General features: G+C 56.0%; 2 protein-coding genes across 2 annotated transcripts in view; both read left to right on the top strand.

The window, feature by feature from the left end:
• The first annotated feature begins 3651 nt into the window (after positions 1-3651).
• Positions 3652-16594, top strand: CDC6 (cell division cycle 6). Its single transcript, XM_038385485.2, has 12 exons — positions 3652-3790; positions 5138-5334; positions 7814-8071; positions 8157-8356; positions 9713-9888; positions 10311-10417; positions 10798-10937; positions 11591-11691; positions 13090-13154; positions 14102-14316; positions 14685-14825; positions 15364-16594. Exons 2-12 carry the CDS (start codon positions 5154-5156, stop codon positions 15451-15453), a joined length of 1674 nt encoding a protein of 557 aa, XP_038241413.1. The 5' UTR covers positions 3652-3790; positions 5138-5153; the 3' UTR covers positions 15454-16594.
• A 4153-nt stretch (positions 16595-20747) lies between these two features.
• RARA (retinoic acid receptor alpha) overlaps positions 20748-25138 on the top strand; it is a 68576-nt gene continuing 64185 nt past the window's right edge. Inside the window, exon 1 of the mRNA XM_038385558.2 lies at positions 20748-20911. The gene's annotated coding sequence lies outside the window, so the exon portion shown is untranslated. The remainder of the gene's footprint in view (positions 20912-25138) is intronic.

A 25138-nucleotide genomic window follows, 5' to 3' on the forward strand; every position in this document is an offset into this window, starting at 1 on the left:
TGTCTCTCCTACATGCAATTCTTTAAACCTCACTATTAAAATAATAATCCCAATGTTCTGTCGTGCTTCAGATTCTTACCATGAGGCCCCGAGGAGCTGCTGGCCAGATTGGTGAATCCCCTGCTCTCCCATCTCCCAGCGGAAACAACAGCTGGATGGAGGAATCACTTGTGGCAGGTCATTTCACCTGCCTGGGTTTTCACAGTCCACATCTGTAAAATGGGGTGACTCAGACCTGCCTTTCCTGAAGCGCTCTGAGCTGTTTCCTTGTAGCTTGCTAGCTAAGTGCCAAGTATTGTGTCCTGTTCTGTGAGGCTCCTCAGCTAGTGTCAGAAAGGCACGCCAAATCAGAGGTCGCGGCTGCTGGACTGAGAGGCCTTGGATGGGATTTTTCTCAGAGGTGCGGAGTGCCCCCAACCCCATGGATGTCAGTGGGACATGCAGCAGCTCAGCCCTTCTGAAAGGGGGGTGTCTATAGACATTTGAAAAAGGGTGGCTTTTAGAGCTCCATGCCTCAGTTTCCCCATTTCTCTACTGGGGGATTTTTCCCTATCTCAGTGTTCTGGGCCTGTGAAGTGCATTGAGATTCTCAGATGGGAAGGAACGAGGGAAAATCCCAATGCTTCAGCAGCCCTGAAGTTATCAATCAAGCTTTCTCCAAGGCAGAGGATGCCAAGAGCCTGCTGTGTATCCAATGGAAAGGCAGCTAACCTGCAACTTGCTACTGGCTTGGCTGGAAGGTCTTATTAGCAAATGTTGCCCCTGCCTGTTTTTGTAACATGATAGCGATTCAGCTGGGCTGCTTGGCCTGGCCAGACCTTCACCTGAGTTACCTACGTCAGTCTGGGAGCTTCTCTGCGGAACCCAGAGGTGGCAGGGCCGAGTGGATGCAACAATGGCATTGAAGCTAGAGTCAAGTCCCGTCCCTCCACTCCCTTTCTGAAAATTCTGCTTTGGAAACTTCTCAGAGCTGCGCACTACCCGAGGACTCCTGGCTTGCAGGGCAGCAGCCTCTGGCCTAGTGGCTGAATGAGTAAGAACCCCACTTCCTCTGAGTAGAGGAATTCTGACCCAGTGCGTGCCCTGAACCCAGCTCTGTCACAGCTCCTAGAGCTTGTCATTCTAAATTCTCCTCGAACTAGGGCTTCCATGAAGGGTAGAGTCTGTGCGTGGCTGCTTCACCATAATTAAGGTAAATGTTCTGTGGAATGCTAATGATTAGTGCAGATGAGCACAGAGCCAGCTGGCACCATCACTGCCTGCCCAGTTTGTAGTACTGCCTTCAGATTTTAAAAATCTCCTACTTTCTGATCCACATAACTCCACTGCTTGTGGCCGGCTGCAGCAGGTTGGATTCTCCAGTAGTAGGTGCTTAGAGCTGGCTGCCATTTTTCTCATGTGGTTGAGAAGCCGTGCTGTATAAGCGGTATGGTACTGCCCTTTGATACCGGAGACCTAGGGTCTAGTCTCAGCTCTGACCTGGGCAAGTCCCTCTGTGCCTTGCCCCCCCCCCGCCCCCCCCATCTGTTTAGATTATAAACCCTGGCTGGGCAGGAGCTGTCTCATTCATTGTGTTTGTAGGGTACCTAATGCACTGGGGCTGTTCTCAGTTGAAGCCTCACTACTATAGTTCATTAGATGAAGATGTAATGTGTGCTCTTTTCAGTTCTCTTTATTTTCTGGCCTGTGGGGCTATGGGGAGAAGAGGAGTGGAGGTGAGCGAAAGAGAAAACTTGGTTAATATTAACTCTTATCTCCAGGCACCTTGTCCCAGTTTGCACTTAGCAGGCTTCTTTAATAATACAGCCAGGGCTGCTGCCACCCTGCCCATCAGCCTTGGAGAGAGACTTACATTTTTTAAAAATCTCCACTGTATTTTTCACTGAATGCATCCGATGAAGTGAGCTTTAGCTCACAAAAGCTTATGCTCAAATAAATGTTAGTCTCTAAGGTGCCACAAGTCCTCCTTTTATTTTTTAAAAGGGTAGGTTTAAGCATGCTTACAAAAAATACCTGACTGGGTTTTGTTTTGTTTTGAGTGGTGACGACCCTCCAGCAATAGTCCAGGTAGCAGTGGTATAAACTTCTAGCCTAGCTCCTCAGCCACAGAGAAGAGGCTTCAGTCACTGGCTTTGCTGCTGACGTTATGCCTGCTGAGGTAGGCTGTGGATACTTGATCACCATAACTGTCATGCCATAGCAGTCAGGGCTGGATCTGCACCACCCGTGGAGTTTCCTTAAGCAGCCTTCTGCCTCCCTGTCCTGTCACTAATTAATTTAGTGATATAGTTAATTGTAGGGACTGTCCTTTTTCCTCAGCAGTGAGTGCAAATGTTTTCTCACTCTGTTGGGGCTAGGCACTTGTGACTTTGCTTTTAGTTGAAGGAGGTGGATGTGTGTGTATTGCTGATAGTATGGTCTGGCTCTGGTCCCTGAAGAAGAGAGCAGTACCATTTCCAGTGGCAGTTGGATGGTCAGATCTTTCAAAGCTTGAGACCTGCCTGTGCCTTCATATCCTGCTAACTCGCCTGCCGGACTTTGATCCAGGAGTTACAGATACCGCCCTTCATCCAGGCTGGGGCTAACCTTCTGTGTTCCTTGGTGGGGCTCACCAATGGCTGAGCCCTGCTGCAGGAAGTAATCCTGCTCGTGGGTGGCTGTTAGAGCTGTGATTCGTCTCACATTGGGAAAATAGGCAACGGGTCTTCACACAGTCAACCTGTGGAACTCCTTGCCAGAGGATGTGAAGAAGGCTAAGACTATAACAGCAGGGTTCAAAAAAGAACTAGATATGCTCATGGAGGACAGGTCCATTGACGGCTATTAGCCGGGATGGGCAGGAATAGTGTCCCTAGCCTCGGTTTGCTAGAAGCTGAGAAGGGCTGATGGGATGGATCACTTGATGATTCCTGTTTTATTCATTCCCTCTGGGGCACCTGGCATTGGCCACTGTCGGCAGGCAGGACACTGGGCTGGATGGGCCTTTGGTCTGACCCTGTCTGGCCGTTCCTATCTCCTAAAAACCCTCCACCGCAGGTGCTTTGACGAATCTCCCTGGGGCTCGGCCCCCATCTGCTCCCTAAACACAGGGCTCCCTGCAGCCCAGCCCCGAGCAAGAACTGCCAGGCTGGGGCCGGCGCCTGCTGCTCCCAGGCCTGCATTTTCCCTCTCTGGCCCTCAGCCCCAGCGTCTGCAAACCCCAGGCACCCCGGGACTCGCTGCCCCCCCTCCCCCGGGGCTGGGGGGGGGGAACAGGGAGCGTCTGCCTCCCCCTCCTCTTCCTCCAACAACAGGGGCCCCTGGAGCTGCTGGGCCCGAGGCAGTGGCTGAGTCCGCTCCTGCCTGGCGCTGCTCTGGGCCGGGCTGTCCCTGGGGCCCCCCCGCTCCAGGGCGTATCGCAGCCTCCAGCTCCGGGGCTTGCCCTGTCCCGCACGGACTGTCAGTCAGTCCCAGCACGTGTCTTTCCACGGGGACTCCATCTCCCGGCATGCACTACGCCCCGTGAGCGCGCGATGCGGCACCCGCTCTGCCGCATGGGCTACTGGGAGCCGTAGTCCTCTGCGGGGGGGCCTCGGTTTCCGGGAGGGACGGGGGCGTGGCGGCGGCTCCCTGGGCGCTGATTGGCTGCGGGCAGCTCGGGCCGTGGCTTGGCTTGGCGCGGAGGCGCGCGATTGGCGGAGGCGGCGGGCGGAGGAGCCTATGGGGCTCGTGGGCGGGGCTGGTTCGGGCGGGTGGCGCGAAGAGAGTGGGAGAACGCTGAGGCGTTTGGCGCCGAGCGGCCGGAGCCGGGGTGAGAGGGGCGCGGGGCCGGGCTGGAGGGTGGTGTCGGGGGGGCTGAGGCGAGAAGGGGGGGCCGGACTTGTGGGGCCCGAGGTGAGGGGCCTGGGGCTCGGTTTGGGGGGGCCTGGGAGCTGGGTGGGGGGGCTGAGGTGAGAAAGGGGGCCGGGTGGGGGGGGGCCTGGTGTCGGAGTGGGGGGGCTGAGGTGAGAAAGGGGGCCGGGTGGGTGGGGGGGCCTGGGGCTCGGTTTGGGGGGGCCTGAGATGAGAAAGGGGGGTGGGGGGGCTGAGGTGAGAAAGGGGGGGCCTGGTGTCTGGGTGGGGGGGCTGAGGTGAGAAAGGGGGGGCCTGGTGTCTGGGTGGGGGGGCTGAGGTGAGAAAGGGGGGGCCTGGTGTCTGGGTGGGGGGGGCTGAGGTGAGAAAGGGGGGGCCTGGTGTCTGGGTGGGGGGGCTGAGGTGAGAAAGGGGGGGCCTGGTGTCTGGGTGGGGGGGCTGAGGTGAGAAAGGGGGCTGGGTGGGGGGGCCTGGTGTCTGGGTGGGGGGGCTGAGGTGAGAAAGGGGGCTGGGTGGGGGGGCCTGGTGTCTGGGTGGGGGGGCTGAGGTGAGAAAGGGGGCTGGGGGGGGGCCTGGTGGCTGGGGGGGGGGGGGGGCTGAGGTGAGAAAGGGGGCTGGGGGGGGGGCCTGGTGGCTGGGGGGGGGGGCTGAGGTGAGAAAGGGGGCTGGGTGGGGGGGCCTGGTGTCTGGGTGGGGGGGCTGAGGTGAGAAAGGGGGCTGGGTGGAGGGGCCTGGTGTCTGGGTGGGGGGGCTGAGGTGAGAAAGGGGGCTGGGGGGGGGCCTGGTGGCTGGGGGGGGGGGCTGAGGTGAGAAAGGGGGCTGGGTGGGGGGGCCTGGTGGCTGGGTGGGGGGGCTGAGGTGAGAAAGGGGGCTGGGGGGGGCCTGGTGGCTGGGGGGGGGCTGAGGTGAGAAAGGGGGCTGGGTGGGGGGGCCTGGTGGCTGGGTGGGGGGGCTGAGGTGAGAAAGGGGGCTGTCTGGGGGGGGCTGAGGTGAGAAAGGGGGGTGGGTGGGGGGGCCTGGTGTCTGGGTGGGGGGGCTGAGGTGAGAAAGGGGGGTGGCAGAGGCACGTGGTGCTGGGGCGGGGGAAGTATTCCCAGCGAGTGGGCTCTTGGCTGAGTCCCCCCCGCTCCACCCCGGTCCTGTGCAGGGCGTGGCCGGGGGCAGTGCTTCCAGCTGCCCGGGAGGGTCAGGGGTTTCCCATCTAGCTGCTGAGTCTCCCCCCTTCCCCTCCCAGCGTTGTGAGGGGGGGCGGTGCCCCTTATGGGGAGGAGATGAATCTGAGGCCAGTGGTTCCCCTGCCTCCCAGGTATCGTGCGGCAGCCATGCCCAGCACCAGGTCCCAGACCCAGGCCGCTATTGACTTCCCCCGGAGGAAACAGCCCAGGATGCCCGTCGCACCCGCTGGGGCTTGCAGAGATGCCACATCAAACCCCACCAGGGTGAACCTCCTGCTGCTCTCACCTGGGGAGAAAGTCCTGCCGTTGAGCCCCCGCAAACGCCTAGGTGAGGTACTGCCAGGGGACTTGCCCTGTCCCGCACCTCTTTCAGGGCCAGAACCTTAATGAGTTAAAGGTTCCTGGCTCCCAGCCCCACGCTTGGAGCTCACCGTTCCCACAGGTGTTACCAGGCTGTTCCCTACACCCCACAGACAGCAGGCCTTTCTTTTCCTTTCCACCTGAAAAAAGGAGGCACTGTGTTTGCTAAATGCCTGAGAACTGGGCCTTGTTTCTTGGGTAGCAAATAACTACCTGGTTAGTCGTCCTGGGGGAGGGGTGGCAAACACTCAGCCCATGGGCCAAGTCCAGTTCTTTTGCATCTCCAGAATCCAAGGGCTTGTCAACGCTAGAAAATTTTGCCCCTTTAGCTATGTTAGTATAGTTAGAGTGATGCAAGCCTCCTAATGTGGATGCAGATATAAGGCACCTCTACATTGGTGCAATTGCATCCACACAGGAGCTTAGACCTGTATAACCATGTCAGTAAAATACCACACTCCTAACTTACATAATTATATCGGTAAAACTTTTATTTCCAACCCCCTCCCCCCAAATACCTAAGAGCCAGTCAATTATGAACTGTATGTAACTAAGGCAGTACTGACTCGGGTCTCAAGACAGCCTGGACCAGAGGAGTCCATTCCCCACTCCACTCATCACTGAAATATTCACACCTAAGATTATTTTAGTGGGTGGAATAGGGGAGTGGAAATGGAGCCCAGGGATGTGGAGGTGGGATCTAGGGTTGCCAGGTGTCTAATTTTCGACCGGAACGCCTGGTCAAAAAAGGACCCTGACAGCTCAGGTCAGTGTTAAAAGTCTGGTCAACGACGCAGCGGGACAAGGCAGACTCCCTGCAGCTACTGGAAGCAGCAGCATGTCCCCCCTCTTGACCCTATGTGTAGGGACAGCCAGGGGGCTCTATGCGCTGCCGCTGTCCCAAGCACCAGCTCTGCAGCTCCCATTGGCCAGAGCCCCCTGGCTGCCCCTCCACCTAGGAACCGGAGTGGGAACATGCTGCTGCTTCCGGGAGCTGCTTGAGGTAAGCGCTGTCTGGAGTCTGCACCGACCCCCTCCTTCACCCCAATCCCCTGATCCAGCTCGGAGCCTCCTCCTGCACCCTGATCCCCTCATTTCTGGCTTCACCCTGGAACCTGCAGCCCCCCCAGAACCTGTACCCCCTCCCACACCCAAACCCCCTGCCTCAGCCCGGAGCCCCATCCCATACTCCGAACCCCTTGGTGCCACCTCCACCCCAGAACCCCCTCCTGCACACCACACCCCTTATCCCTCGCTGCACCTCCAGTCAGAGGCCTCACCCCCTCCTGCATCCCAACCCACTCCCTCAGCCCGGAGCCCCCTCCCGCACTCCGAACCCCTCAGCCCCATGTCGGAGCCCCCTCCTGTACCCCAAATCCCTCGCCCCACACCAGAGCCTGCACCCCCATTTGGAGCCCTCACCCCCTCTTGAACCCCAACCCCCTGAGCCAGCATGGTGAAAATGAGCAGATGGGGGGGGGGGGAAGAGTTTTTGGTTTTGTGCAAGTAGAAAGTTGGCAACCCTAGTGGTACCTAGGAGTTGCTGCAGGGCAAAGAGATCAGAGAAGGGGGAGAGGAAGATGGGGAAGGAAGGAAACGAGGCAGGAATAGTGCTGCTCCTAAAGGGGAGCAAGTTTTTCCACTAAGTGATGATGAAAATGACAAGACATTGAACAAATAAACAAGGGTGACTGAAAGCTTAGTCACTGCATAAATGCTAAAAGAAAAGGAGTACTTGTGGCACCTTAGAGACTAACAGATTTATTAGAGCATAAGCTTTCGTGAGCTACAGCTCACTTCAGTGAGCTGTAGCTCACGAAAGCTTATGCTCTAATAAATCTGTTAGTCTCTAAGGTGCCACAAGTACTCCTTTTCTTTTTGCGAATACAGACTAACACGGCTGCTACTCTGAAACCTGCATAAATGCTGTTACACTTTTAATCTGTGCCAGCCTCTGCTGAGGTCAGAAGTGAGACGTGGTCCTAAATGGAAACCACTGCCCAGGGATTGCAGTGAAAGAGTTAACACCTGTGTTAGACCCAGCAGGCTTCTCCTGGGCCCTGTAGACTAAGAGAAGTTTCCCCCTCCCTGAGGCCAATGCAGGATTGTTTTATTGTCTTACCCAGCCTAATATGAAGGATCCCAAGCAACAGATGAAACTGTTCCCCTGGGAGGCTGGCCCACAGCTGGATAGGTCTGTCTCGGAAGTTTGGCTAATATTGGTGCTAAATTTTCCCCATGGCCCATTAATTATAATTACCACCCGTGGGTGCCATTCTAAATTTCTCGTGTGGTTGACATCCTAGCCTGGCTTTCAGAGTGAGCCTTAATCCTGCAATGTAAGTTGGTCCCTTGTCACGGCATCCAGATGCCAGACCTTCCTCCAGCCATTTTCCTCTCCATTGGCCCCTGCTGCCTATTGAACTTGACGCTTCTCTTTCCTGTAGGTGACGACAACCTGTGCAACATCCCTCAGTCACTGCCCTGCTCCCCAACGAAACAGAGCAGGAAGGAGAATGAGCTCCTATCTGCCTCTCACAAGGGGCGATGCTTGTTCTTCAGCGAGCAGCCAATAACTGAGTCTTCTGGCAAGAGGAACAACTTAGTGCCATCCCCGCTCCACAAGCGGCAGGAGACCCCAAGAAGCTCAGAGCGCTCTCGTCTCAACAAGGAACCTGTGTGCAACCAGCTGTTCAAGCAGGAAGGTAGGTGTTGATGCAATGTCTGGTGGAGAACCGGCCCCAGGTCAGCTCTGCAACCTTCTCTGATGTGTTTCTTTATCTGCCATAGGTACTTGTTATCAGCAGGCGAAGAGCGTTCTGCACACGGCTGTCCCTGACCGGCTTCTTGCCAGGGAGAAGGAGACTGATGCCATCAGGCAGTTCCTGAAAGAGCATGTCTGTGGGGAGAAACCTGGCAGTCTTTACATCTCTGGTGCTCCTGGCACTGGAAAAACTGCCTGTCTGAGCAGAATCCTGCAAGACTTCCAGGTATGGCTGTGCTTGGAGGTTCAGATACCAGTCTCAAATGCTCTGTTATGGATGTCAGTGTCTCTTCTATAGCTACAGCAGGAACATGCCTACCTGGTATAAGCCCAGTGTACCCCCTACCTTTGACAAACACAATCTGATCCCCCTGAAATCTATCTTGGGTGATCTTACATGGGATGGATTTTTCTAGGAAGCTTGAGGCGAATCACACAAGTGGTTCGGAGCATACAGGGAAGGGAGCAAACAATGGGGTGACTTTGGTTCTAAGGCCCCTCCTTAAGGCTGCTCTTCTGGCTCACCACAGCTCAAACACTTTGGCCTTAATGCTTCATGTTTGGTTTAATCTGTCACCCCCAGTCAGCATTAGCACCTCAGATTACTGCAGTTTGGGCATGTTGTAGTCCATGTACGTGCATAGTAATCTACGAACGCTTACCCTGGTCCCTGTCGTTTGGTGCTTAGTCTGGTTCAGGCAGTTAAATGCAGTGCATGTGGAGTGGGATTTGAGAAGGAGATAGTTGAGGGCATTTCCTCAAGAAGAGGGGAAGATGCCATGAGAATCGGAGTAGGAGAAAGGAGTAAGTGTGCACTAGATACGCTTTAGTTAATCCATGTCTTTGAGAAGCGGTAGCTGGGTTGAGGGAAGAATTCTTCCCCTGCCCTAGCACTGTCTACACGGGAGCTTTGCTCGGCTTAATTATGTCTCTTGTGGATGAATTTTTCATTCCCCTGAGTGATGTAGCTAGCTTGATCTAAGGTGATGGCTATACTACAGAGCTTAAAGCAGCGCAGCTGCAGCACTGCTAGTGCAGACGCTCTAAGCTGACAGGAGAGAGCTCTCCTGTCAACTTAATTACTCCAGTCCTCGTGAGCGGTGGTAGCTCTGTTGGCAGGAGAGGCTCTTCCATCAACATGACGCTGTCCACACCAGCGCTTAGGTCAGTGTGACTTGCATTGCTTAGGGGTGTGGCTTATTCACATCCCTGAGCAACATAACTTATACCGACTGAAGTTCTAGTATGTGCATATAGCCTGAGTTTTAGGTGTAGACCAGGCCTGAGGCCGAGGGACATAATGGGGAGAGAAAGAGAGATAAATACAACACCTTGAAAGTGAGGTTGGGAGGCATGAATTTGCTGTGAGACTGGTGCACTGGGAAAGGGAGCTGGCTGCTAGCCAGTCTCCGCTCTGGACAAACTGTCAAAGCCTGGGTCAGCTGAGCTGCGTTGTCCTGTGCTCCGGTGCGCTGATCTGCTTGGCTCGCCTGAGCCTTTACCTGGTGCAGGAGGGAGAGTGGGATGGGATCTGAACTGTGGCTCACTGGCTCTCTAACTCTCCCTTTTCTCCCTGTGGCAGAATGAACTCCCAAGCAGCAAAACCATTGTCCTGAACTGCATGTCCCTCAGCAGCTCCCAGGCTGTGTTCCCAGCCATAGCTGAGCAGATGAGCCAGCAGGGGGCACCCAAGGTAGCTGGGAGAGACTTGGTGAGGAAGCTGGAGAAGCAGCTGACAGCAGAGGGGACACCCATGACGTGAGTACCCTGCTCTGAAACTCTCCTGAAGTGTTGTGAGCTAGAGGCTAGGCCTGTGTGATAGCTGTGTTCCCAGCCAAGATTCCCCTAGTCATTGCAGCTGGTTAACTGCCAGAAGAGGGAGCTGGTTGGTGCCTCTCCACACCCAGGTGCTGAGGGCTTGATTTTTCCAGAGGTGCAGAGCACTGCCAGCCGCAGTGGAAGTCAGGGTGAGATGTGGGTGCTTGGCATCTTGGGATAACCAGGCCCTTATTTTGTTACTAAGCACAGGCTGTGTCAGGGAAGGATTGCACCCTGCCTCTGCCATGCCCCGGGACAGAGGGGGAGTGCCCTGCCATGCCTCAGCAGGGGCTGGTTAGTCTCCATGCCCCCAGGGCAAAGCCTCAGTGCTGAGCTGGGCTTTCTTTCCTGCCTTTGCATAGCGTGCTGGTGCTGGATGAGATGGACCAGCTGGACAGCAAAGGACAGGACGTGCTCTACACCGTGTTCGAGTGGCCCTGGCTCATTGGCTCCAGGCTTGTTCTCATCGGTAAGTGTGTCAGTTGTGCTATGACAGTGCTTTGGCCTGGTGCTTCCATTGAAATGCCCTGTGGCTTCAGAAGCTCTGTGTAGGAGTGCCCTGAGGGGATGGCATGTATCCACCCTCATGCAGAAGGTGCCCTGGCATTTTTCCTCTTGGAGAAAGCTGGGGAAGATTATGAAGCTGGTTTCTGGCAACAGAAATCAGTCAGGTTTGCTACAATAACTAATCACCTGATGGGTGTGTTTAAAAACTGCCCTTGCCCATCCCCAGGATGCATGATCGATGCAGGGCCTTGCACGTGATTCTCTAACCCTGGACTTTGGAAGATCTCCCCACTCCCTGTTAGCCTAGGCTGCCATTCTCAATAGCCTCAATGTGCTTCACAGGAGTGGCCAATGCCCTGGACCTCACGGACCGGATCCTGGCCAGGCTACAGGCCCGGCCCAAGTGCAAACCCCAGCTACTAAACTTCCCACCTTACACAAAGGAGCAGATTGCCTCAATCCTGCAGGAACGGCTGAGACAGGTAAGAACCCAGGGACCAAGTCCACATGAGCTCATCCCCTTCTCTGGGGGAGAAGCTTAGACTCCTGAGCTGTTATACACAGAGATCTGGAACCACACGAGCATCTTTCTGGTGCTGTCTTGAAGAAACTTTGTAGTTGTAGCTGGCTGATATTGCTTATTAGCTGCAGCATAGTGCTCTTCTGCAGTGCAGGCTTCTGTGAGAGATGGCTCTGCTCTGTCTCCAACCCTGCCACTTCCCACTGAGCTGGTGGCAGAAGGGACAGATGGTGACTTTCCACAAGCAGGTCAGTCAATGGCATAGGCTCAAGCCTAATCCAGGCACTGGCTCCTGCCCTGTTGTTATGACCCCACTCGACCCACTGCCTTAGAGGGAACAGCGTCCAGGCTGTTGGGAATCCCATTCTTAATGGCATCCCTGGATCCTCTCAGACTCTGGGATCTGGAGGTGAGATCTTAGCCATGATGCAATGAGTTATGTGCTCTGTCTTCCCAGCACAGGAGGGAGAACTTCCCAGGTACAGTGGGGTGCATGAGACAATCCACATGCATCCAGCCAGATGGGCTATTTTCTGTCTGAACTGTATTGGACCACCTGAGGCTTCTGCAGTGGAGACCTCTCCATAACTGCCCTGTGCTCTGTTTTCTCGGCAGGTGCCTGGCGATCAGGTCCTGGACAGCACTGCTGTCCAGTTCTGTGCCCGGAAAGTGTCTGCAGTTTCGGGAGATGCTCGCAAGGCACTGGATGTATGCAGGTAAATGCCGCCGCCTTGCCCTGCTGCCTCCGAAGGCAGGCTCCTTACCCAATGTCCTTTGAGCAAGTGTGACTTAAGGCTCCATTATGCCGCTGCTTCCCTGGCATTGAAAGGAGGGCTTGCATCACTGCAGGAGTGCTGCCTCCTGACCGTGTTAATGTCTGAGACGTTCGCAGTCCATTACCTATGGAGGGTGAGACAACGGGCTGCTGCCGGCCCTCCCCGCTGTGACTAGAGATTGGTTAATTACATTTGTATTGCAGAAGGCCTCATTAGCAGCCTTCAAGCAGGTTTCTTTATGAAGCTGAACCAATTTTTCCTTCAGAATATTTTTTCCCTCCCTATTCTTTCTGGGGCTGTTTTCCTCCTCCAGTTTCATTATAGGTGGGACTTTTCTACCACACTGGGGACACTTCCTTTGCTGGGGCACATCTCTTCCAGAAAGGGATGCCAGTTAAGGCTGTGCCAAAGGGTACATTCTGGACTAACCTGTTGGTTGGGGCTTCCATACTGGCACAAGGACAGGTGCCATCCTGAGCTGGGAGTATGGGAGAAGCAGGGCTGTCCCAATAGGAAAACAGCTGTATTGGAGGGACATTGGCCACCAGTTTGGGCCCAGAATTTGGGCCGGGAGGGACTAGGAAAAACTTACACTAGAATGCTGTAAAAGTCAGGTTGCTCCCCCCCACCCAGATCTGAACCTTCCCCTGCTATGCTGGCCACCCAAACACCACATCATCTTGCCAGGCACGCAGTGGTTCTCTTGCTTCTTTTTGTGGCCCGCTTTTTAAAATCAAATGATTTCCTGGGCGCCTCTTCTCCTAGCCTCCATCAGTCAGTGACCCTGCAGCAACTAGAGGATTTTGTCTCATTAGGGCTATGTTTAGAGATGAAAATGAGCTTCTGTTAATGGGCTGTGTGCTGCTGTTTGCATCCCACAACTTCTGTATTCATGCTGGTTTAGTTCCCCTCCCTGGGTGCAGGGCTTATTACTTACTGGCTGTGATACTGCCTGCCCGGGAATGCTTGGGAGATTGGTCCAGCCTCCTGGGAGTAGGGTGGGGTGGATTGGTGCCTAAAAAGTAATCACAGCTGAAGGAGAGGGTGCAGTAGTCCCATAGAAGCATGACCCAGGCTGCAGCTAGCAGCAAGCATCCCTGCTTGGAGACGAATGGATGCCCCGTTGTTGTTAGGGGACTATTCTTTAGTGGGGCACTCAGGGGGGTCCAGGTGTGGGGCATGCCATGGGGATTGACCCGAGTCTATGCAAACCCTTCATGTTCCAAGCTGCTCTGTTTCAGTGCAGAGGGGCAAGGGTGTTGCTGGCAGGTCTGGGGCGTTGAGTTTTGACAACCCAAAGGTTCAGTCTAAAGTAACTTGCGTAAATCTGTGTCCTAGGCGAGCCATTGAGATTGTGGAGTTGGACGTGAGAAGCCAGACTGTCCTTAAACCATTGCCTGGCTGTAAGTAGCTGCCGCCAGCCTGAGTCAGGAAGCTCTGTACTCTTGGCTTTTATTTTTCTGTCAGTCTCTCGACCTTAATTGTAGCCTTCCTTGCCAATGGCGTGTTTTGCGCATTACTGGAATGGAGCTCCCCAAGAGATTGCACAAACGCCTGGCACGCAAGGAGCTTTCCTTCCAGCTCTCTGGAAGCAAAAGCCCTGGATGTGAAGGTCACACCTGCTCTTGTCTCTGGGGCTGGCTTTAACTAGAATGAAAGCACTTAAGTGTAGGTGTGAAATAGCAGTTCCCAAAAGGGGGAGATAGAGTGGGCGGGAATTCAGCTTGGGATAGGAGCTGTGGAACCTTTCCAAGTGCAAGCTGTACATGGGGGGGGGGGCATTGGCTTAGCCGTATCTCAGCCTGTGTTCCAAAGGACTTCAGCCCTTCCCCTTGGATTTTTGGCTGCCATATGCAGGATGTGCTGCTCTTAGGGTGGCTAAAACACCCCCCACTCTTGGGTCCTCATCAATTTTGTTACCGTGTGTGTGTGTGTGTGTGTATATATATATAATAGAATATGATTCTCTATCCCTCTACTCCTGGTGCTTCAGACTATAGTAAGATGAAGCTTGCTTTAAAAATCCGCTTTTCTTTGCACCATTTTATGCCGCTGGCATTTTGCCCTGCCATGTCCTAACAGCGAAACTAGATGGATCGGTTTCACTTCCTGGTTCCCACACACTGGCCCAGGGCTGCAGGATTTGGGTTCCCAATGCAATGGGGGAGGAAGGGATAGTTACATCCCACTCAAACCCATGGCATCTGACAACTTGGACTTGACCGGATTGCCTTTAGCCAGTAGCCAATACACTGTGTTCTGCCCTGACCTATTTCCCGTCCCTAGTCTTGTATTGCTTCTATATTGATCAAACCCCAACTCTTCTGACTCAGCATTGTCTGGCCTACAGGTAAATCGCCCACTACATCTGCCTCGGTTTCCCCAGTTCCTAGGAGAGTTGGGCTCCCACACATATCCCGGGTGATTTCAGATGTGTATGGTGACAGGATGGCCCTGGGAAATGATGGGGCCAGTGACTCCTTCCCCCTGCAGCAGAAGATCCTGGTCTGCTCCCTGCTGCTCCTAGCCAGGCAGCTGAAAGCCAAGGAGGTGACGCTGGGGAAGGTGAGTCAGACCACTGGGTTGTACGGCTAGATGATCCTGCAGCAGAAGCTGATCTCTTTGCCTCATGCCCTAATCCAAGAGCCGTAGGTTGGGGGTTGCAAATCCCTGGGAAGGACAGTCTTTTCTATCTCACTGGTCCAGTCGTGAGCCCGCTGGGCATGTGGTGTGGGCCAGTCTTGTTTGCTCTCTAGCAACTCCCCAGGCAGGTGCTCAGAGTGATGTTGATACATTCTGGAGGGGGAATTAGGTCTAGCCACACACCTGGAGATGGTCAGCCAGGGGAGGGTGCTGGAGGCTTGCTGACACCTGTGCGTCTCCCTCACCTGCGTTCAGTGGCTGTGGGTAATGTCTGCTCCCTCCCCTCGCAGTTACATGAAGCCTACAGCAGTGTCTGCCGGCAGCAGCAGATGGCAGCTGTAGCCCACTCCGAATGTCTCTCCCTCGCCACCCTCTTGGAATCCAGGGGCATCCTGGCACTGAAGAAAGCCAAGGAAGCCAGGCTTACAAAGGTACCCCTACAAACCATGCTGCTTTTGCCCCATGGACAGGCTCCAAAGGGAGCCGCTGCAGAAGGGGGATGGCTGTGACACACAGGCCTGGAGGGTGAACGGAGGAGAGCACTGGAAAATGCAGGGTTAGCTGGGGAGCCAGCAGGGTCAAGGAGAGCCCCGAGGGGGGCATGTATAGCAGCAGAGGGCTGCCCTGACCTTACAGTTAGGCTCCAGGACTAGAAGGGCTCCCAGGTCAGTAAGCTCTGTCGTGGGGACATTTTAACTCCTGGAGGATCTGACACCGGCCGTTCTCAGAGGCTGGCTACAGACGAAGACACTTGTGCTTTGCTCTGGTGGTGGGCCAGGTGGTCCAGTGCGTGAGTGGCAGGATAGCAGGCTATTGTTGGTCGGCTGCACGGGAGCAGTTCCTGTCGGTGCTGCTGCTTCTATGGACTCTGTAACATCGGGTGAGGGTTTGAGTAGCCTGGGCCGTGCTCTTTGGCTACCACGGATGCTGGGCAGGTCTGTGTAGTAAGGAGTCTTGTCTCTCCTCCAGGTTTCCCTGAAGATAGAGGAGAGGGATGTGGAACATGCCCTCAAGGACGGCGTCTTGGTTGGAAACATCTTGGCAGGGGGGCGGCTCTAGACTCATCTACCTTGATGCCTCTTTTTCAAAGGGATGTGGCTCTCTCCGTATCTTACACAAATAACTGCATGGGCTCCGTTGTCCGCGGTAACAACCTTTGCTGAAGGTCACGCTGAGCCATGGCAGTGGAGCGTTTAAAAGGATGAATTTGATCTGCCTTCATCTCACAGCATCTTGTTATAAAGCTGCCTCGTTTGTTTTTTAACTGTATACTTGTTTTTAAACATGCTGCTGGCTGAGGTGGATAATGCCCTGTGTCAGAGACAAAGCCAAACTGACCCTCCTTGTGGTGGATTTTGAACTGTTTGCGAATGGCTGCAAGCCCTATCCTCAGCCTCTTGCAGGGCTCCATCTCCCTCTTGGATCCAGGATGTTTGCTGGCCATCCTGACATCCTTTCCCCACAACCTGCATGTACGCCATCATGTTGCCCTTTTTGAACAGCTGGAGATCAAAGAGATGGTGCTCAGGCAGCAAGAGTCTGTTTGGAGAAACGAAACCATTAGCAGTGCAAGAGGCTGCAGGAGGAAATGAGATGGCAGGCGCTGCGCTCCCAACCCAGGCTCCTTTGAAGTCTGGTTATTTCCGCGTAGCAGATGTCGCTCTTAGTGAGGCTTAATGTCTCTGGGGCTCGATCAGGGCTTAGTATGAAGCCCTGAGGGCTGTGTATCTTACTGATCAAGCTGAGGATACATTTATTCGTACTTGTTTGTGGCATTATGAAGAGTCATGTTAGACCTCTTCTAAAAGACCTGGTTTCTTCTCCCCTTTCCTGCGCACTAGAAGAGAACATCTGTCCTATGACCCCACCCAGCCTGCATCCTGCTCTGCACATCGGAGGTTCCTAATCTCAGCGTTGGTTTTTAATTTGATCTACTCTTTCCCCTTCCATCCCTCCCCTGACCCCTTATCCCTAAGGAGTGACCCACTTCAGACATTGTGATGTATTCGCCCTTGGAGTAAGGTTTCTCCAGCAGGGGGCATTCTTGTAGTACAATGACCAGTGTTTCTGTTGCCTGGACCAAGTTTAAGTTTGAGGAAGCTGAATTGCGTGTGTGAGGCCAAACAGTGTGGGGACTCTGGGCAACCCCTTCTCCTATCTATTTTTAAATTAAAAAGTAGCCTTTCTGGGTTGAAAATGACTTGTCTGCACACACTGTCATTTGTTTGTAATGAGCCTCTTGTGAGAGCATAGACCAGACTAATATGTGCGCCAATGCAGTGAATGTTTGGCATGTTATGTCCCTCCCTAACCTCTGTCCCCCACATCTCCCAGGTTAGAGCTGCCCTTTGTTGGACTCATTCCTGTAGCAGGGGTGTTCTGAAAGGCCTGTGCAAGGACATAACTCCACTGAGAGACAGGCCCAGCTGTATTTACAGGTTGGGAAACATAAAAAAGTCTCCACTCTCTCACTGATGTGTGGCACTCTCTGATCAGCTCGACAGACACTTTGAAACCATCCTCCAGTGCTGAGAAGACACAATTATATTTTCTGTAGCTTATGTTAAAAATAATACAGGCTTTGACAAAATCACAGCTTGCTTGATAGGCCAGCTATGCCTCTCCCTTCTGGTGCCATCCTCAAAAGGGGTTCATTGGGGATGTGAGACTGATGCTAACTTGTCTGGAGCCCCTCTGCTATCCCATGGGGTGCTCTGATTCTCCACACACATTGCAGGGAGGGGTAAGCTGCCACCACGCATGGCCAGTGCAGCATGTGGTGTAATCAGTGGGGACTATGTAATGCCCACTGTTTTAAATGGAGTGGGATGTGCGGTCCCCAAGCAACCCAGGTTCCTGGCTACTGGAACCCATCTAGGCCCTGTGCTACAAGGAGTTTCTGTGATGCTGTTCACCCAGTCTAGTCCATTAGCCTTTGCCAAACTCATAGCAGATGCATAAAGAAAGGGGAGGTGGCCTGAAGTAGGCTGACCAGCTGTACAGTGAATGCTGGAGCCCCACTGTTCCTGCTATCAACGCTTAAGGGGAAGGGGTGTGTGGATAGCTACTACATTTTCTGGGATCTGTGCCCATCTGAGTGTCACAGTGTGGAAAACACCAATGGGCAAAGAGTTAAAGGGCTACTGGTGAAGATGAGCTGTGGTCTAATAAGAAGCAGGCTCGGAGCAGGATTGAGAACAGATGGGAGCCTTGATTTAAATTGCATTTTATTGGCTGCGGAGACCTTGAGAGACAGTTGTTCCTGCAGCTACTGTCCGTGCTGGGTCCAGTGCCAGACAGGCCAAACTATTAGCAAATTTGCAAAGATGCTGGCAGCAAGATAGGGGTCAGCTAGAGCCACCACAACAGATACGACCTTGTGGGCTGCTGTTTCCTTCTTACCCTCTGCAGCTCCCAGCACCAGCTTGCTGTGCTGGTAAGCTGAAAGCTGATTTATTTTTAACCACCCCTGCTGCAGCCTCCCAGTGGGATCTGAGAATCCCTTTGGTTCCTCTCCTGTTGTGGCTGGTTGCTATCCAGGGTAGAAAAGACTCCAGCTTGGTCTTCCCTAGTGCTAATAGCACCTGCAGGACCTTGAGAATGAGGACTGCTGTCAGAAAAGGCAACAGCTCCTTACTGCTGCTGATCACTCGCTTTCCAGGCCGCAAAGAGGGTATGGTGTCCATGCAGCAGCGGGCCTGTGCTGTGCTCATGGAAGGGATGATGCCTGAAAGAAATCCTGTGCGTAGAAATTAAAGCCCACCGAGACTTGGCCCTTTCTAAGTGCCGGCTTTAATCCCCTTGAGTGAGGACTTTGCTGCTATTAATCGGAGACAGGGCTTGAGCAGAGCGCTTCCAGAGCAGGCCTGCACCTGGCAGCTGATGTCAAGAGGAGAGCCAGGTGCCTCTGTGAGCGCGGCACCACACCTACACTAGAGAAAACTGTTTCTTTCATTCTTTCCCCCGGTGAAGGTTAGAGACCTGGGGTGCCTTAGGGGCTGGCCCCAGGTAACTGGCATAGCTGGCGCAGAACTGGCAAGCAATAGGCTGAAGTGGCACGGATTTCCAACATCCTGGCTGCATGTCACCATGCTGGGCTGGTGGCTGCTGGGCTCAAAGCTACTTTGAGGGGAAAGGTGTGGGGAGAGACCATTTGTCTGGGGAGCAGCGGGGGTGGGCAAGGTGCAGAGGAGGGGGCTGAAGTGATCTAGGGTACAGACCCCTTTCAGACTTGCCCCATAGTCGTGCCTCCAAGCTGGGCCTGTGCGTAAAATGGGCTTGTCTGTTTGAACCAATTGTCCTGATGGGGCTAGCGTGCAGCTGCCCTCTGCCGGTCGGATTTGAATTGTTCAGCTATGTGGCATAGGCCCTGTACTGCTGTTTGCTAATGGAGGAGGGGCAGCTGGTGGGAGGCTCTGGGCAGGGCTGTGCTGAGCGGCTCTGGCATCGGAGGGAAGCTCTGGGGTGTCTAAGAAGAGCAGATAGTTTGGCACCGTGGTTGGGCATGGTCCTACCACCCCCTCCCTCTCCGCCTTGGCCTGGAGTGCAGACCTGGTGGCCCCTTTTCTCAACAATTGATGGCTGTGGGGCGAAGGCCGGACTCCCGCAGTCAGTGGTGCATATGCAGGGCCCTCGGCCTAGCTTCACACAACAGCTGACTGTGCCCTGGCAATAGGGCTCCCTTTTTATTTTAAAGGCTCTAATTGGGTTCTGAATCACGCTAGACTGCTTTGATCTCTCAACCATTTCCCACACAGCCTGCAACAGCCTCATCAGCGATTTCTAATGAGGGGACCCGGCCGACCGTCTCCTCTAGGCTTTCTTCCACCCCTCCCATCCCTGCCTCTTAGGCCCCGGTACAGCCGCCCTGCACTGCTTGGCAATGGGAGGTAAAGTCTGTATTTCCTACATGCCTGGGTTGGGGGGACAGGCACCCTAGCATGACTGCAGTGCCTCTGAGTGCAGAGGGGTGCCTCCTTCTGGCCAGGCAGCAGAGCGGCTGTACTGCATTAGTGCCATCTGCCTGTGAGACTTGAACCCAAGCCCCTGGCAGGCAGCTGGTGGAGCCTTTTTTTCCCTGCTGCCCTTTGGCGATGGATGGAATCCTGCTAACAATGCTCAGTAACGGGTTGAACCCGTCCTGCTACATGTGGTCATTGGAGATCCCCAGGAATCAGGGTGGTACTGCCGAGGTCTGGAGCACGGTCCACCGGGGGTCATTACGCTCTGCCTCCCTGAATCCAACGCCCCTTCCCTAGAGTCATACCTGTGTGGTGGTCGAACACTGGTTCTGTTCCACCCCAGAGGAGATTGCAGGTCAGCAGCACAATAATTCCTGTGCGTAGGTAGGTCCCGATGGAGCTGTGTGCTTGGACCTCTGCACAGCTGGGGTATGGGCACCAGGATCCAGCCTCCTGGAGCAGTTTACAGGATTTGCAGAGCACTTGGGGCAAAGAAAGGAGCAAGAGAGTGTGAATTGTTCTCATCTCTGCTCTTACCCCTCTGCACCCCCTAGCTCCCTGGTCCCCCAAAGATGCCTTTGTTTACAGCAGGGCCACGCCCCCAGCCTGGGATGGGATCCCTGCTGTTACAAGGGGATGCTTATGAACCTTTTGGTTTTACAGTCACTTCAGGAATGGAGCAGGTGCATTCGACTCCTGGCAGCAGCCTGGGTGCTTGAGGATGACAGCGGTGGTGACATGCAGTGCGGGTGAGGTCAAGGGAAGAGCAGGTGATGGGCAAGCTGTGGGGCTGGGGGAAGCCCCTCTCTCAAAACCCCCCCACTTCCACCCCAGCGCCTTGCAGCAGAGAGTCCCACATGGGGCGGTCAGGTGATGGCTGCGAGCAGGAGTGTTGTAGGGAAACTCCCTGCAGATTGTTTCCTTTCACATATTTATTTAATCCACTCGAAGCCAATAAAAACATCCTTGCCCCCGTGGCCTTGGCGACTCCACCTTAGGCCCACCAGCGCGGGAAGCTGCCTGGACACTGGGGAGACAGCCCAGTTCCCTGGGGGCTGGGAGGGCAGAGAAGAGGCAGGAATGGGATGAACACACATGGGGAAGGAAGGGGGTGGGGTTGGCTTTTTAACACTATCCTGAGCCTGAAAGCATCCCTCCAAAGGCCTCCGTCTCCCCGGGGCCAAGTGGGCCTGTGCATATCTCCTTGGCCTCCTTCCCCTGGCCCATAGTGGGGGGGGGCAGCGTCGCATCTGAGCCCCCCCCCCCGGCTTGAGCTTAGTCCCCTTATTGCTGGGGATTTGGGGGGGGCCGTAGACTGCTCCCCGCTGTCCGTATGCCCCGAGCCCGCTTGGCAACGAGCCGCCGAGGCCCCAGATGGGGCCCCCCGGCTCCGAGCAGGGCGGGCGCTAGGACCCGGGGCAGCCGAGTTCCTGTTGCAGCAGCCGACGGTGCAAACACTCACTCCCCCAGAAGCAGGGGATTCCTGGCTGCTGGCTCCCAGGAGGGCTTCCCCCGGCCCCCGAGCGGCCCCCTGACCCCGGCCCGCGCTCCGCCAGGTAAGCCAACCCCCCCCCCAGGCGAATGTCCCGCTTTGTAGCGCCTCTGCCCCGGGGCGCCCCAGCCCGGCCGCGGGGCAGCTGCTGCAGGGCCCCTGAGCCCCAGAAAGTTGTGTCCGGGGGGGGCTTCGTGCCTTTGCTCGTGTCCACCCCACTCCACCCCGGAGGCTGCTCTTTGTCCCGGGGGGGGGGACGGTGCGAGCGTCTCTCTGCAAACTGCCACCTCCCGCACCCCCGAGCTTTGCAAACTCTCCGGCAGCCCCCGAGCGCGGGGAGTTGCAAACTGCTGCTGCGGGGAAGACGTGGGAGAGGCTGGGGCGAGCCGCCGGCCTGGGCTGGAAGGAAATCCAGCTCGGAGCCTGGGCTGGCTCCCAAAGGGGCAGGGCCCGCCGTCTGCACGGGCAGGGCTGGGCTCTCGGTGCCAAGCCGGAGGAGGAGCTGATGTGAACTTTCCCCACGTCCAGGGCTGGGGCTAGGCAGTCCCGCCTCCAGCCCTGTCTTGCTCTCCAGAGTCCCGGGGCCAGGGCTCTGTTTGCCGGCTGCCAGCCTGGCATGGGGGCTGCAGGGCCCGGGAGGGCGAGGTGGAAACGAGGCATGAAAGGCAGGAGCAGAGCCCTGAAGCCACGTGATGTTCGTTACAGCTGCTGTCTGACAGCTGGATCTGTCCCCCCCAGTGCAACATAAATGGCCCTGACTGTACAATGGAGCTTTCTGCTCTCAGCTGAGCCGAGCGCCTGGGACACTTGGATCAAAGTTTCACCAGTGTCGGGCTTCGGCTCCGCTTCCCCTTTGTGCGGTTGCTAAAACCCTCCTGCCAGCTCCACCCCAGCGGTGGCTGCATTTCAGGGTTGGCTGAGAGAGAGATTTCCAGCAGAAGCTGGAAGGCTTGAAATGGGAGCTGGGTAATTCTGAATTGTGGGCAGGGGCAAAAACTCCACTTTTTCTGATTCATTCCAAAAGCCAAAGCAGGATGTTGGGAGTTTTTTGAGCAACAGAAGAGATTAAAGCCTGGAACAAAACTGCAAATATCTGTGTGCCAAGGGCTGTTTGCTGCTCTCGGACTGAAAGCCAGGATGGCTCTGATCCTCCCTATGGCGATGCACGCGCAGGCCTGGTGTACAGCAGGGAGCGGCTCTGTTCATTGCACGCAGAAAGGCCTTGTAAAATTGGGCTCCGGGCTGGGAAGTCTGCAGTTTCAGATGGCGGAGGCTAGGCTCTGACGATGGGACAAGTTGAAGGGTTCTGGTTAGACACGGACTAGGCTGGTTTTTGGGGTCCCTGGCACATACTCTTGGGTTCCCGGTCTCTGGGAGTCAGGCCCCTGGGCTCTGGCCGGTGGTTAGAGCAGCGGGACATCTGGCCAGTGAACGAAGGCTAACTGGCTGTTTTCTTGTTGCGCGGCTGTTGCACCCAGGGCTGGGGGCAGGGAAATGGGGCAGGCATCCTCGCTACACCCCAGCCTTTCTGTAGGCCTGACAAGGGGGAGGAACCGGGCCTGGTGGCACAACCAGCTGCAAGGCCAGACCCGCGCCAGGCAGTGCCCCGCAGGTTCCATGGCTCTCCCCCGCCAGGGCCCCAGTGTGCTGCGGGTGCCAGGCCAGGGAGCCCTATGCCATTGTGCGTGTGTCCCAAACCTGGGCTTTGCAAAAGGGGGGAGGGCATTTCTCTCTGCTGTGGATGGGGAAACCGAAGCACAAAGTGGCATGAATTGCCTCAGGTTGCGCAGCCAGTCAGTGGCTGGGCTGGGAACAGAACCCAGGAGTCCTGACTCCAGTTGTGTCCTGTAAATGAGCTGCCATTGTCTTGCCCTGACCAATGTCTGCCTCCTTCCTTCCCGCCCCCACCGACAGCACTGGAGATCCGCCAGGACCTGCTCTGAGTGGGTCTTTGTGTAGGCACCCTGCCAGGCATTGCCAGCTGCTGTGCACGTGCCCAGGGGTTGGATCTCAGAGCAGCCATGGTGCAAGGGCTGGGCCGGGCAGCTTCCTGAGGCAGGGAGTGTGTTGCGCCCAGAGGTGGGGTGGGGGCTGGGTCCCTGCTGCCATCTCTGCCCTGTGATCTCCATCTGTTCCCAGGCCTAGGGGAAGGGTGCAGCACTTGGTGCTGTTGGGGAGCACCTGGGTGACCCCATTTATTGGCAGGGTGGGGGGGTTGCTCTGCCTGACATGCGGCTCCCAGCTCCCTGGCTGTATGTTGCAGGTTCTCTCCCCGGCCCTGTGTAATTATCTCACGGCTCTGCTGGCTGCTGAGCGAATGTAGGTCATGCAGATGGGTGAGTCCTGGACTTCCATCAATTAGAGCATGCAGGGGGACGGGGAGGGTGGCTCATGCAGTGCCATGGCACCAGCCAGCCCTTCTCGCCTGGCCCATCTCTCTCCCTCCGGATGCAGGACTGGCTGGCCCAGGAGCCTAGGGGTTAGCACTCAGCGTGGGGACCCCATCCAGCCGTCCTGGGGGCTAACGACCTCCGCAGGCTGGTGGGAGAAGTGGATTCACCTCCCAGTCTGGAGTGATAGGAGTGGGGTGGTGTCCAGAGCTCAACACCCCCCCCCCGGCTGAGTAATGGGTGGGGGAGGGAAGGTATTGACCAGATTTAGGGGTGGGTGGAGGAGCATCCTCTGCTGTCACGTTCATTTGACTGGAACCAGGAATCAGAACTCCTGCCAGTTTGGGGGGATGGGAGGCAGCGGGGTCTAGACTGGGGAGGGACTGGGAGCCAGGACTCCTGGGTTCGATTCCTGTCTCTGCCAGTGACTCACTGTGTGAGCTGGAGGTTTGCTCTCTGTGCCTCAGTTTCCCAGCTGTATAATGGGTGACAATTGGGAGGAGAGAGGCTTTGAGATCCTTGGCAAGATTGTACTAGACTAAGCGCCATGTGTCTGGCAGGGAAAGGGGCCCGTCTGCCAGGGGGGTCTGGATGGGCTCCACCCTCCCCAGGGCAGATGTGGGGGATGGAAACTGGAGAGGATGGGGGCCTGGGTCACCCCCAGCCTGGCCTTGGAAGCACAAACCTTCCAGCAGCCTGGGAGGGGGCCTCCTGAAAATGCACCCTCAGCTCAGCCGGTTCTGGTGCCTGTCAGTCCTGCCCCCTCAGCCCCATGCTGTCCCTGCATCCCCTTCCCCCTCCCAGCCCCCTGTAATGGCCGCACCCTTTGATCTCCAGCAGCCTCCAGTGCTGAAATCAGGGTGGGTCAAGGGGACTTGATTAGATTTGTGTGGCTGAGTGGGGGTGGGAGCTGGGAGTCAGGACTCCTGGGTTCTTTTTCCAGCTCTGCTTCAGACTCCCTTTGTGACCCTGGGTGAATCCCTTCTGTGTGCCTCAGTTTTCCTCTGCTGTCATGGGGGGGGGGTCTTTGCTGTGGTTTCCCCCACTGGCCATGTCCCCACAGTGCAGAGAGGTGAGGTTACCGCCCTGACTATCACCCCTCCCAAAGCTGGGACCTGCTTCTTCCCCTACAGTGCTGTCTCCCTTCTTGTGCTCCCCAATGCTAGAGTGAGTCTCCCGGTTCCATCCCCCTCCCCCCCGTTCTCATTTCTTGTTCTATGACTCCACGGCCCATCGGGCACCCGAGGGAGCTAATCGGATCTGACAGCTGAGAAATACCACGTTGGCTTTTAGGCCGAGAGTCGGGAATAGGGGCGGGGTGCGAGTGATGGGGGTGCCAGCTGATCTTACAGGGGCTGGATGGGGCCTGTGGTGAAACCCACCCCCTGCATAAGGGATGTGCTGAGCCAGGTGGGCACTTGGTGCTGAGCACAGCAAAGCCTCTGCCATTCCTGCTGTCCAGCAGCAGGTAGTTCCGCAAGCTCCGGCCAGCCCCATCCTTGCTGGAGCCCTGCACTTGGCTGGCAGCACTATGGCCCAATAGGAGGACAGGCCTGTGAGGGGAGGGGCTAATCCAGGGGAACTGGGGAGCAGTGAGGGATGGCTCAGCTCCCTGGGTCACTGCTGACCCGAGCTGGCCGGAGTCATTTCCCGAATGGGCCCTGGGAGCAAGCCCTGTGCCCACTGGCCCTGTCTCTCCATGCACTTCACCTGCCTGCTCGGCCCCCCAGGGTCAGGGGCTGCGGGTCAGGCGTGAGGGGCACTGGCATGTTGATGAATAACCTTGTCATTAATCCCACTGGCCGCTAGGTGTCGCTGCTGCTCAGTACTGGGAGGCCCCATGTTGGGGGGAGGCTGCTGGGGGGCTCTAGGGCTCTGAGCCAGCCCCCCCCCCCACACCC

This window comes from Dermochelys coriacea, chromosome 27, assembly GCF_009764565.3.
Source record: "Dermochelys coriacea isolate rDerCor1 chromosome 27, rDerCor1.pri.v4, whole genome shotgun sequence".
NCBI classification, from domain to species: domain Eukaryota; kingdom Metazoa; phylum Chordata; order Testudines; family Dermochelyidae; genus Dermochelys; species Dermochelys coriacea.